We start from the raw sequence: 13,429 nt of genomic DNA on the forward strand, positions 1-13,429 counted from the left end.
CGACCCCTGAAAGGTATAATTTTCACTGGTTATGATATTAATATTCTGTCATCATGTTTATTGCATGGTAAAAGTCGCACAGACTTTATTTTCTTGTTTATATTCTTGTCACTACCTTTCACTGGACCTTTAGCTTTGTAGCTTCTAAAATTGTTGCACGTTTGTTTTTTGCTTTTCCCTTGTAAAACTTAAATGGATGCTTGCATTTTAAAAATATGTTTGCTACCATTTGCTGCTTATTTGTTTTGAAATTTCCCTAATTAAAATGCTTCTGTTTTCTCTTCTCTCTTGCCCCTGGTTGCTGACCCTACTCCCTACTTTTACTATTGTCTATTGTGGTAAGTTCCTATCTTGTGAATATTTTTCTTTTTGACTCTGGGAAAACTTCAGTAATTTCATTTTTTCTAAAAGCTACGTTTCCTAGCTAATTTCCTAGTATTCTCAAAGAACTCTCACTGGATTGAGATCCAATAAGGATAACTGATACACTGTAGAAAGGCTCTTTGAATTGATACTCCCTCCCTGACTTAGAGGAACGCTATCTGCGCTTATATATTAGCATTGTATTTCATTTTTTACCGTGCTCCTTGATTTGGTACAAATTATTTGAGTTGGCAAAGCTTTTTAGGGCTGTGTGTGTGGGTTTGTGTGTGTGTGTAAAAGATAACTCTAAAACTTGATATTTAGCAATTTGGTAAAGTATTTACCATCCAAAATAACAAATCATGAACCCTTCTTAAATCATGGTGATCTGCCAATTCCAATATCTTAATGACTGTTTAGTATTTACCTTTATTTTCTCTTCCCAAGCCCATTTATTTTTCTTAAAATAATAGGAAATAGAGCTTCCCTGGTGGCGCAGTGGTTGAGAGTCCGCCTGCCGATGCAGGGGACGCGGGTTCGTGCCCCTGTCCGGGATAGATCCCACATGCCGCGGAGCGGCTGGGCCCGTGAGCCATGGCTGCTGAGCCTGCGCATCCGGAGCCTGTGCTCCGCAACGGGAGAGGCCACAACAGTGAGAGGCCCGCGTACCGCAAAAAAATAAATAAATAAATAATAATAATAGGAAATAAAGTATGTTTAATAATTTCTCTCTTATGATTGCATTTTAAAATTACTTTTAGAAAAAAGAGAAATATTGAATTTCTGTATGGAAACTTACAGCCATTTCATATTTTGTGTCTATATATTTTATTTTAAAAGATACATTTATCCATTTATCAAATAGTGAACAATTTGTATTCAGAAGTAGATTAAGGCAAGTTTATATTTTTCAGAACAGTCATTCCCCAACCATTGATAACATAGTCACATAATACTGTCTCCATTTTTTTTCCTTAAAAGATTACAACATATTTCACCATCCTAGGGGAAATATCACCACCCTAGTAGGCATATATTATAGTCTCCAGAAAGGCTTGAGAAGGTGGGCTTAGCTTTTTTTAAATTCTCTCTACTAAATCACTAAAGAAAAGTGGCATACCCTAATTTATGAGATTGAAGCATGCAAAATAACTGGATCATAACTCTTGTTGTTGTATTTGATGTCCATCCAATATTTTGGTTTTTATATGCTGAGAAATACTAGCCATAGTTCTGGTGCAGTGGCTTCTGTTGAATTTTTATAAGCCTTAATCCACGCTAAAGCTGCGTGAGATAAATTAACTCATCCAAGCCAGTAAAAGAGCAGAATGAAAAACAGCAAATTTTAATAGGTGATTGGGGAGTGGGGGGCTGAAAGAAGGGCGTGAAAAAAGTTCCAAGAGCATAGTCAAAACAAGTACTTTTACAACAAGTAGTTGAGTGGAAAAATGTGACACTCTAAAGAAGAAACTAGACCAGTGTAGGTATAAAACATCCATGACTGTTTACCTCAGGAAAGGTGAAGAGATGAAGTTAGATATGAAGAATGTTAAGGAATTTAGGGAAAGTGAGAAGAGCTTCTCTGTGAGGAGGTACTTTCTGATAGTTGGTGACTCCCTAATAATTGGTATAGACCCATGACTGAGCACCTGATGATGCTGTACCACTGGTTAGGTTTGCCCTTTATGTTACTTTTGATGAGAAAAAGATACAGACAGCAAACATTTACTTTGTAGATGATACTGGACATGATTTGTTTTTTTTCTGGACTAGAACATATAATGGTTAAAATTGAACTTTTGATAAGAAATGCAGTAGGATATATCAGAAGCATATATCTGGTAGGTAAACCACCAACCTAATTTTCATACTGCAGTTTACAGGAAGGAGATGCAAACATGCAGTAACAATTACAGTAGAGGACAGTGTTGTAATATAGAGGAAGACAAAATACAGGGAGGGAGATACCCAGTAATTCTCAAACAGTTACTCAAGGAAATTCTCAAAAGTTCTCAAGGAAAGCATCAGAGAAGCGAAAGATGGTTCAGAGATCATATTTATGTTCTAGTGTCTGTATACCAGTACATAGAATATGGGGATTAAATAGCTTAATTAAGAGCTTGGACTCAGGTGTCAGATATATTGGGATTTAACTCTCAGCTCTGCCGCTGACTAGCAGTGTGACCTTGGGCAAGTTACTTTTCCTCATCTATAAAAAGAGGGTAAAAAAAATGGTATCTCGTAGTCATGGTAAGAATTGACATAACTCATGTAAAGTGGATAACCAGTGTCTAGCACATAGTAAGTACTTTAAAAATGTTGGAGATTATTATTTTTATTGTTGTTATATCATCGTCATCATTATTATCATTACTGTTACTTGAAATCTTAACACAATTTAGCTGTGAAATCTAAGACGTGTTATGTTCCCTGGTCGAGATCTGTGATTAAATAAACTGATAAAAGTATATGTTCTTTAAGAAGAATAAATCTAATAGAAGAGAAGGAGATTACCACTGTGTGAAATACTGGTATGCCTATCTGGCAATCAGTTAACTTGAAGGAGGTGTTACCAAGTCCAAGCTCTCTCTGCTTGCCACACAACAGGCCAGTAAATCGGGAGACGAGGTGAGGTGTTGAGGCAAGGAATAGCGACTTTATTTGGAAAGCCGGCAGACGGAGAAGATGGTGGACCTGTGTCCCCAAAAACCATCTTATCAGGGTCTGGATGCCAGTTTTTTTTATAGAACAGAGATGGGGAGGAGGTGATGAAGTAAAGTGAAAAGGCCATTAGTTTTGCAAAATATCTCCTGGCTTAGCCAGCATCAGGGAGGGCATGTGTTAATTTCTTCTTTTCTGCAGCCATTCACAGGTGGGCAGGGTCAGATTGTCTCCCTGTGAACTGAACAGAGGCACTTCAGTTTAACATTCATGCAGAGGGTCAGGGTTCCTTGAGGCAGGCCATTATGTATGATTATAATAAGAAGAGCAACAAAAAGCAAAGGTTAAAGTAAAAGATCCAACATGGAGTCAGAAGCATAATGGAAAGCTGTGGGTGAAGATGAAAGAAGTTTTAGAAGTGATGTCATTGTGGAAATATACAACTAGCCCAACTGAATGTTTCCTGCTAAATAAAGATAAAACCAGAAAAGACTTAAGATAATTTGTCATAAGCAATTTCACCCACTAGAGACATGGATAGATGCGTAGGTGGATTTCCTTGTCTGGGACATAGTTTCATCAAATACAAGACGGTGGACCCAGTAGGTAGAACTGCTAAGGAAGAATAAATTGGAGTGTGGGAATGATGGGAAGTTCAGAAAGAATTCATGACATTAAAGGAAGGTAATGCTAGAAAAATATAGGCTAGATTGTAGGAAAGTGTACTTTTTTTTAATTCAAAGGAAAAATGGGTATCATCCTGTGGTCCAAAACTCTGAAGAGGAAATAAGATGAAGTGATGTTTTTCTTGAAGGTACAGCTATATGATTAGTCTTTCATGAACATGATAGAGTCAATGGTTTTACACTAGAGAACTCTTTGTAAGTTGAAAATAAATTTAATCACTGTTCCCTCCTCCACGTCACTACACACACATTCATTTTCAATTCCAGTAACTCCTCTCTGATCTTATCTCTGCTGATCTTCTTCCTCTTGCACACTGTGCTTCAGCCACTCTGGCCACCTTCCTATTCTTCAAACACATGAGGTAGGCTCCTGTCCTAGGACCTTTGCACTGGCTCTTTCCTCTGCCTGCAATGCACTTCCCCCAGAAGATCCACATGAATAACTCTCACACCTCCTTCACATCTTTGCTCAGATGTCACCTTTTGTGACACCTGCCCTGACCACTCTGTTTTGTTCACTGATTTATCACCAATGTCTAGAACAGTTTGCTGACACATAGTAGGCATTCAGTAAATATATGAATGGATGAATGGTTTCCCTCACATACATTCTATTTAATGACTTTTTTTCCTTTCCTTCCCTCCCATATCCACTTAGCCATTCTTTTAAGTTGTAGAATCCTACCTGTGTGTCACCTCTTTTGTGACCTGGCTCTAACAAGATTTATCTTTCCTTTCTCAATACACTTTTTATTATAGCATATAACCCTTTGTATTGTAATTATTTGAATACATTTTTTACTCTCTTGGGGAGGTCTTATTTATTTTTATTTTCCTGTTCCTGAGGATGAACAGTGGCTAAATCATTATAAGCACTCAATAATTTTTTTTCCTGAACTGAATGTCAGTATGAGAAAGTAAATAAAAAGAGTTTAAAATGGCTGCTCAGTAACTAGTTCAGTTTTAAGTTGCATTAATAAAATTTAAGTCGACATCCAGGGAGGCAGTGAGCCCACTGATCTCTACACTGATCAGATCACATCAGCAATATTGTGTTTATTTTTGGGATACCACACTTTAAAAGGTGGCATTGAAAAACTAATAAAATGAAAACAGCATAGTAATTCCTATCATATGAAGATGATTGAGAACTGGAAAGTCTAAGGGAAACAAGTTCTGGTAGCAGTCTTCAAATATTTAAAAGATCATAATATTGAAGATTTAGAATAGGGTTTAAAATTGGAACACTCTGAGGGGAATACAGCCAGAATAACAAATTTTAATATTTGTGATTTTAAAAAAATAAATATGTACATTTATGGCATTTTTGGAAAAAAACAATCACAAATTGTTAATTTTCTCAAATGCCTTTTTTATTTTCCAGGTGGTGGGGGTCTTCGTTTCTTGATTATATCAGAATTTGCTATTATTATATCGTTCCATTGGCTTATTGATGGTTTTAATCAAAATTTTGATTGAATACATTTCAATCAAATTCAATGAATACATTGAATCTCTAGAGAGATTTCATTTGCTATAGAAATCAGTTAATTTTTATGTCTGTTAAATTTTGAAGCGACTGAAAAAAATTTTTTTTTAGCAACCTCAAGTTTCTTTAGCTCAAAGACATTTTTATTTAAAACTGTATTTCTTCTGGACAAAAATGTGGCGCTATGGGGGCTTCCCTGGTGGCGCAGTGGTTGAGAGTCCGCCTGCCGATGCAGGGGACACGGGTTCGTGCCCCGGTCCGGGAAGATCCCACATGCCGCGGAGCGCCTGGGCCTGTGAGCCATGGCCGCTGAGCCTGCGCGTCCGGAGCCTGTGTTCCGCAGCGGGAGAGGCCGCGACAGTGAGAGGCCCGCGTACCGCAAAAAAAAAAAAAAAAATGTGGAGATATTTTTAGTCACTGTATTTTTATTATTATTATTATTATAAGGCTGGAAAATTGAGGATCAGAATTTTCCATTTTGCTTCATTATCTGTTTCATTTGTAACTTATTTTACATACCCTTTTGCCTTTGCAATAAGTCAGTATAGGAAAAATAAGTATCAAACTTACTAGGCTTAAAGAGAATTCAGAGGTATATAAACACTCACGTATGGCTGTGTATATGGGCGCTACCCCAAAATCCTTCTGAAACATCTTTGTATCTAAATTGTAAGAATTGCATAGAAAGCTTCCAAGTATTTTATCTTTATTGAGGGAATTTGTTTTCAAATGTGCTGTGTAAGAAGAGTTCAGGTGACCTTAGTGTACATTGTACTTGGGATGAATGAGTGGTTAATGTATGCAGTGGGTGGTTTGGGGACTTTAGAAAACCAACTCTTCTCAAATTTTTTTTCTTTTAATCTTTCATTTATACATTTTTTCCTTTCTATTGCATTTTTAGTTACTCTTTCACATATCGATATTTTTATCAGCAGAGGGATACTAATTGTAAATATTTTGCTTCAGTGCTTCTGGATGGTCGTGACATTTACTGACCATCTGCTCTGTGCCAGGTGCTATACTTGGCTCCTAACTTTTACGATCTCATTTAATATATGTAAAGAGATAATATAAAGGCTAATGGAAACTAAAAATATTAGTGTTGTTTTTAAATTTAACTTTAGTATGCTCTAATTTCAGGATAATTAGAACAGTTTGTTTTATACCAAGCAACTTTTCTTGCAATAAGGAAAATGAGTTAATTTATCTCAATTGTATGGACATAAAAAAAATAGACCTATGTGAGGACATCACTTGGTACAGTCCCTGAAAAACATATGCCATATATGATTCGGTAAAAGCCCTAATTGCACAATGTTATTTGTTAGAAATAATGAAAAAAAGAAAGATTACTTTGTTTTACTTTCATTTGAAAAATAATAAAATACTGTAGTTTTGAATTAAAACTTTTGCAGTGTGTTGAGAATTTTGTACCATAGCAATCTAAACAAAATGTGTAAAACAAAAAGACTTTGTATTAAAGTTTCTTTATTTTCCTACACCTAGGATGGTAAGCGGATGTTTGGCACCTATTTTCGTGTTGGTTTTTATGGAACCAAGTTCGGGGATTTGGATGAACAGGAATTTGTTTACAAGGAGCCTGCAATAACCAAACTTGCAGAGATATCTCACAGATTGGAGGTGAATGCTGTGGTGGTTCACAAAATGTCATCTTTAATTTGTATTTTCTGTGGTGAATAGACTTTCAGATCCAGATCTAATCATTTAATAAGCCAGATCCTGCCAAAGAAACTACTCCTTTAGAATTAGGATTTTTGATAGGTACAGTAATAGTCTTCTGAATTTTTCAAATCTTTTATGGCAACAGTAAAATAATATTATTAACTTGATTTTTTTGAGGGTCTATTTTCATACATATTTTAGAAATCCTATATCTTTCAGAATTACTGTGATTTGTGGAGAAATGTATAGTATTATCCACATTTTGAAAAAGGTATAAGGTATTAATAAGCATGGAACTAGAATTAGAACCCCAAGGTATTTCTGACCCAAGTGCATTATCTTTTTGGCATAACTGATACCCAGTGAGATAATCTTTAGAACTTAAAAGCTTGAAATTATACTTTAAAAACACTGCTTAGAATCCCTTAACCTTTATGCAGCTACTTAATTTTCACAATAAATAAATAATTTTAATGTTTATGAAACTAACCAATCTTTTCTGCTATAGTTATCCTTTCCAACTTTTCTCTGTTCTTGGTTCTCCAAGTGTGGTCCATGGACAGAATCTTTACTGACATCACCTGGGAGATTGTTTGAAATGCAGAATCTCAGACCTTACCCCAGACCATCTGAATCAAAATCTGCATTTTAACAAGATCCCCAGATTATTTGTAGACATAAGAGTTGGAGAAGTAGTGCTCTAGGCTAGTTTTTATTCTCAGCTGATGTTAATTTCTCAATGTTGTATTCTTATTGGTGATTTCACAGGGCTCAACTTCCATAAATTGGTTTAAGCTGGACTTTCTGTTTTTCAAGAGCCTATTAAGTAAGTCTTGGGAAATATTGAGACAGTATTTCCCAAACTTACTCAGTCATAAAAGTTATCTTAGAGGGAGGAGTGGCTGTTCTCCTTTGAGGATTGAGATTTAATTTTTCCTTTTGAATAGCTCCATCCCTTGCCCATGCTGCTACTCAGTGTCATATGGAAAAGTCAGTACATTCTTGACCCAGGGTTACCTTTTCAAAATCTGAAATTTTACAAAACTTCAACAAGTCAATGCTTTTATTTGAACATTCTGGAACATTACATTAATAATTCAGAAAAATGAATGGTTGCTCATTGACTGCAAGAAATTAGGCTACGTCAAACTCAATAAAAGTTAATATCCTCCCCAATAAAGATGTTAAAAAAAAAAAAAAGTTAATATCCTATACATCAAGTATAATGAATTTCTTTTGTCTCTGCTTTCTATTCCCTTTTTGTTTTTTTTTGAGGACCTCTTATGGAATCCTGTATTTTCAGTGGTGAATTTTTTTTTTTTTTGTATTTTGTGTTATTTAAAATGAGTAAATGGGAATAATATCAAATAAGTATGGACTAAGGCCATGCTAATTTGATAGACCAAATTTAACTTTTGTGAATGCAAATAATTATTATTTTGTAATTATTGACATGGTTGTACAAGAACTTACTAAATGGCCTGATTTTGCTCAGGAGTCTCCCTCAGAGACCTCCTCTGTTTTCTACTACTGTTAACTTCATGTGAAAGATTTCTTTTTCTTATTTTAGGGATTTTATGGAGAAAGATTTGGAGAGGATGTGGTTGAAGTAATCAAGGATTCTAATCCTGTAGACAAGTGTAAATTAGATCCTAACAAGGTATGGTTGATTAGACTGTAATGACACATAGGTATATCTTTGAGACTGATTTTTTTTGGGAAAGACTGAATGATGATTTCACAATGAAAATGAAGAACTTTTTCCTTTCCCAGGCATATATTCAGATTACCTACGTGGAGCCATACTTTGACACATATGAGATGAAGGACAGAATCACATATTTTGACAAAAATTATAATCTTCGTCGTTTCATGTACTGTACACCCTTCACTTTAGATGGTCGTGCCCATGGGGAACTTCATGAACAATTCAAACGGAAGACCATTCTGACTACTTCTCATGCCTTTCCTTATATTAAGACAAGGGTTAATGTCACTCACAAAGAGGAGGTAGGTCTCCAAATAGGGAAATAGAATTAGTGGAGCAAATACATTGGAGCCATGTGAAAACAATGTGGATATAGCATTGTGTATCATTCCTCACGTGGTAACATATTAGAACTTTACCCATTTTTAAGTCATTAATTTTCAGCTTCTTTTCTAAGTCCCTAATTCACCCTTCGCTTATGCTTTAAAAGGTTGATTTTTAAATTTTTTATTTAGTGATCCAAATTTTGGAATTTTATTATTAGATAATAGTTTACAATTGGTGAACACTTTTTTCTTATTTTAATTGATTGTGTATAAAGCTCACTAAATATTTTTCAATCAATACACTGACCTAATAGATGTTATTTGACCCAGATCATCTTAACACCAATTGAAGTTGCTATTGAAGACATGCAGAAAAAAACGCAGGAGTTGGCATTTGCCACACATCAGGATCCAGCAGACCCCAAAATGCTTCAGATGGTACTCCAGGGATCTGTAGGCACAACAGTGAATCAGGTTGGAGCATTTGCTAATACTGTGCGATTTAAGTTATAAATGGAATTTTGAATGATTTCATTATTATATTTTACAGAGATCACAAATAAGTGTCAAAGCAAGTGAAAATATGTTAGAAGTAGTTGCAAAAGTTAAACTGAAAAACAAAATTTTTAGTATCTCAGTTATTAAAAAATTTTCACACCTGCCTTTTATACTGCCTGTTTTTCTATCTGTTCTGAAACATTCTATTAAGAAGGGATAGATTTCACTCAAAATGGCCTTTCCTTTAAAAGCTTGTACTGAAAGAATGTGATCTAAAAAGAAGGGCTCATTTTCAGAGCTACATGTTACATGCATGTGTGTGTATCTACTCTCTTAGATACTCCCTGATGTTATCTTCTCCAGGTCTCCTTCACAGTGAGCTGAGAATAGTAAATAAGTAATGTGAAATCATTTTGAAAATTTGAATAATGTACATACACAAGATATTGTTGTTTTGTCATATGCAGATTAGAAGCCATCCCCATTATCTCCTTGTAATGGCTTCATTCAGCTTCTTTTGCTGATGATTAGTGAGTAGTCCAAGGTAAGGGAAAATCCAAAAAAGCTTCAAGTAAGATTTCATGTAATATATCTTACCTTTTTTTGGGTTAAAGAAATGAAGCCAAAATATGCCCTACCAAAACTGGAATGAAGATTTTAAGACCTTTTCCTCCTAAAAGTATACGTGATTTGGAGGTTTTACTTCCAAATGACGTAACTTACAAAAGATCACCTTTAATTCGCAGTATTAGGAACGTATTTGGAATGCTGAGGGAAGCTGTTTTAGTAAAATCAAGTGTCTAATAATCAGTGGACTCACAACTGATTGTCACTAGCCTGACAACTTTTATATCTAGGATAAATTAAAGAATATAAAAAATATAAGGCAGAATACATTAATGAATACAAGAGTCAGTCCTTTAGCTCCTACTCTTTTTCTTTGAAAAATGAATAAGTTAATTGGTATGGGCAAGAATATAGATTTGACATTAGGAAAAACTAAAAATGTATTGTCAGAATCCATCTCTGAAAAGTTTTAATATAGGCATAGACATATATGTATCAAGCTTAGTGCTAAGAAAAATGGTTTTGGCAAATTCTATCTCTGTGAATATATAAAAAACAAAAACACACTTTTATTTTCTTATTTTACAGGGGCCTTTGGAAGTTGCCCAGGTTTTCCTGTCTGAAATACCCAGTGACCCAAAGCTCTTCAGACATCATAATAAATTGCGACTCTGCTTCAAAGATTTTACTAAAAGGTATTCAAGGTTTCCTACATAAAGATATTCAGATTGAGACTGTCCAATACACAGTTTGATGTGAGAGTCTTCAGGGACTATTGAAAAGAGAAACTATAGGAAAATGGTTCACAATGAGAGGTTGTCTGTGTATAACTTACTATGCCTTATGTATGTATATCCCTGCCCCCCAATACTGTGTATAATGCCATGTTTTAAATTTTAAAGATTAGAAAAGCCTAGACTCAGGAAATTTTTTCAACTTGAAACTATTATTAGTTTAACATTTAACTTGAAAGCTGTTATTTATTGTGAATATTCAATGTGAGAGTTTCTGTTTCCTTTCCCTCAGAAAATATACAAGCAGCAAACTTGGAAGCAAAAAATTTACGTTCAGATCTTATCCTTATCATTTTATGTCTCTTTTCCAGGTCACTTAATCATTATGATCCTCAGTTTTCTAATGTATGAAGTAAGGATAATAATATTTACCTCATACAGGGAGGTTGTGCAAATTAGGTGAAATAATCCATGGTGTCAGGGTCCCCAAGAACACCCCCAGTTTTGATGATTTGCTAGGAGGACTCACAGGACTCAGCATGTAGTTGTAGACCTGGTTATGATTTGTTACAGTAAAAGAGTGCAAAGTAAGATCAGCAAAGGGAAAAGGCACAGGGGGTGAAGTCTAGAGGAAACCAGGTATAGGCTTCAAAGGGTCCTCTCCCAGTGCAGCCACATAGGAGGTGCTAATTGTTCCAGCAAACAGTTGTGGCAGCATATGTGAAATGTTGTTTACCGGGGAAGGTCAGTAGAGACTCAAGTGCCAACCAGTATTTTTATTGGAGGCTGGTCATGTAAGCACCTTTTCCCTGACAGGTACCAAAATTCCAGACTCCCAAAAGGAAAGCAGGTGTTTAGCAGAAACTATAGTGTTTGTATAAATAGTTCAGGCACAGTGAGCCACTCTTATCTTCTGGGTATGATAGGAACCCTTCCCAAATCCAAATTCCCAGACAGTAACCAAGGGCCAGCCTTCAAATAGGACCTAAGGATAGCAGGCTCAGGCCTGCTGTTAACTCTTTTCTTCACAAATAATACTTGGCATGTAATAAATAGGTATTCAGTAAATACTAAATTTTGAAACAATAGGGGAAAATAGTCATCAACTTGATACTGATTTCTGCTTTACTAACACTATGAGCACAAAAGAGGGAATGATAATTTACTTGATGATGTCAGGGAAGATTTCACACAGGAATTAACATTATATATGGACCCTGAAGGATGAATATTAGTTTTTCAGGCAGAAAAGAGGGGGAAGGGTATACTAAAAACAAACAAAAAAACCAGCATGAACAAAGTTCAGAATCTGTTCTGAGAAAGATGAATAGTTTAGTGAAGCTGGAACTGTGTAATCTATGAAAACAAGTAGTCAAACACTGGGAAAGTAGGTTGGAATTAGATTGTAAGGGCCTTGTGTACCATTAAGTAAATGACTTGTCACTTAACAAAGCAGCATCAGAACCATAGTCAGAATCCAGTCTTTGACTCCCTATTATGGTTTCTCTTATCAAATTATGAACTATGGTTTCCCTTATCAAATCATTCATTGAAAGGGTTTATTGGGGTAGACAGAATTTTACTTTATATCAGTTTTGTCATCAGGAAAATATGAGGCATGCTAACTTGTTCAAGTCTCTTGAGACAGTATTTTCCTTATTCTCACTGCAATAGCTGTCATGAATTTCTGTCAGTTTCTCCTGCGTGAACATGGTAAATGTCTTTTAAAAACTTCAGATAGCTTCATTGGAAGTCTGGGATTTTATAATCTGATTATTGAGCTAGACAACCTTATAGGTTTGGTTATAGGATACATAGCTCCTAATGTATGGTATAGATGAGCTGCCATAGTAAAAGAAAGAAAGCTGCTTTGTACTTGTAGAATTGACTGACTTCTATTGGGACTGACATATACACACTACTGTATATAAAACAGATAACTAATGAGGACCTACTATATAGCACAAAGAACTCTACTCAATACTCTGTAATGGCCTATATGGGAAAAGAATCTAAAAAAGAGTTGATATATGTATATGAATAACTGATTCCCTTTGCTGTACACATGAAACTAACACAACATTGTAAATCAACTATACTCCAATAAAAATTTTTTAAAAATTGATTTCTAACATTAATTTTATTATTTGGGAGGTTTCAAATAAGAACCAAAATATCCCTGCTGTGCTTGTGAGCCAGATGATCTTGAAACAATACATACTTCTTTAGGTCATAGACATTTAATAATAGATGCTTATTTTCTTGCTATTATTTTGGAATTTTTACCATGACTACGATTCTAAAACAAATGTCCTCCTCTTTGTGTATATTTAGTATAGGGTAATGAAGTCCTGTAGTCTGCAGGTCTTCTTAAGGGTTACCACAGAGAAGGTTTTCTCCTTTTAAATTATAAAAAGGAAAAAAACAAACTACATGATATAAACCTTACAAGTCATAGCCAATACTGCCTTTTTAATTTTTGTGTGTATATATTTTTATGCCAATATGCATATATATTTTACCATAGTTCAGTTATAATATACATATTATCTTAAATTCTTATTTTTCAATTAAAGTTAAAACTGTTATTCTAATAGTTATATTATCTCATCAAATGTCTGAATTTATGTTGAATTTAAGTGTGGTATAGTTAACAAATGTATCGTTTTTCTTTTGTTGAAGCATGAGATGACTGAGCCAAAGTACATAAACAT

The 13,429-nt window shown here is 34.9% G+C and overlaps 1 protein-coding gene across 7 annotated transcripts in view; it reads left to right on the forward strand.

Moving 5' to 3' along the window:
- DOCK7 (dedicator of cytokinesis 7) overlaps positions 1–13,429 on the forward strand; it is a 208,158-nt gene that overhangs the window by 187,601 nt on the left and 7,128 nt on the right. For 3 of the 7 annotated variants that reach the window (XM_049702624.1, XM_049702626.1, XM_049702630.1), the window contains 5 exons: positions 6,715–6,840; positions 8,453–8,542; positions 8,656–8,892; positions 9,247–9,390; positions 10,570–10,676. In XM_049702624.1, the coding sequence (XP_049558581.1) occupies positions 6,715–6,840; positions 8,453–8,542; positions 8,656–8,892; positions 9,247–9,390; positions 10,570–10,676 (704 nt within the window). Of the gene's footprint in view, positions 1–6,705; positions 6,841–8,452; positions 8,543–8,655; positions 8,893–9,230; positions 9,391–10,569; positions 10,679–13,429 lie in introns of those variants that run through there. The other 4 variants (XM_004281599.4, XM_004281601.4, XR_007473713.1 and 1 more) reach the window with 3 other exon arrangements.

The sequence above is a fragment of the Orcinus orca genome, chromosome 1, assembly GCF_937001465.1.
Source record: "Orcinus orca chromosome 1, mOrcOrc1.1, whole genome shotgun sequence".
NCBI lineage: Eukaryota > Metazoa > Chordata > Mammalia > Artiodactyla > Delphinidae > Orcinus > Orcinus orca.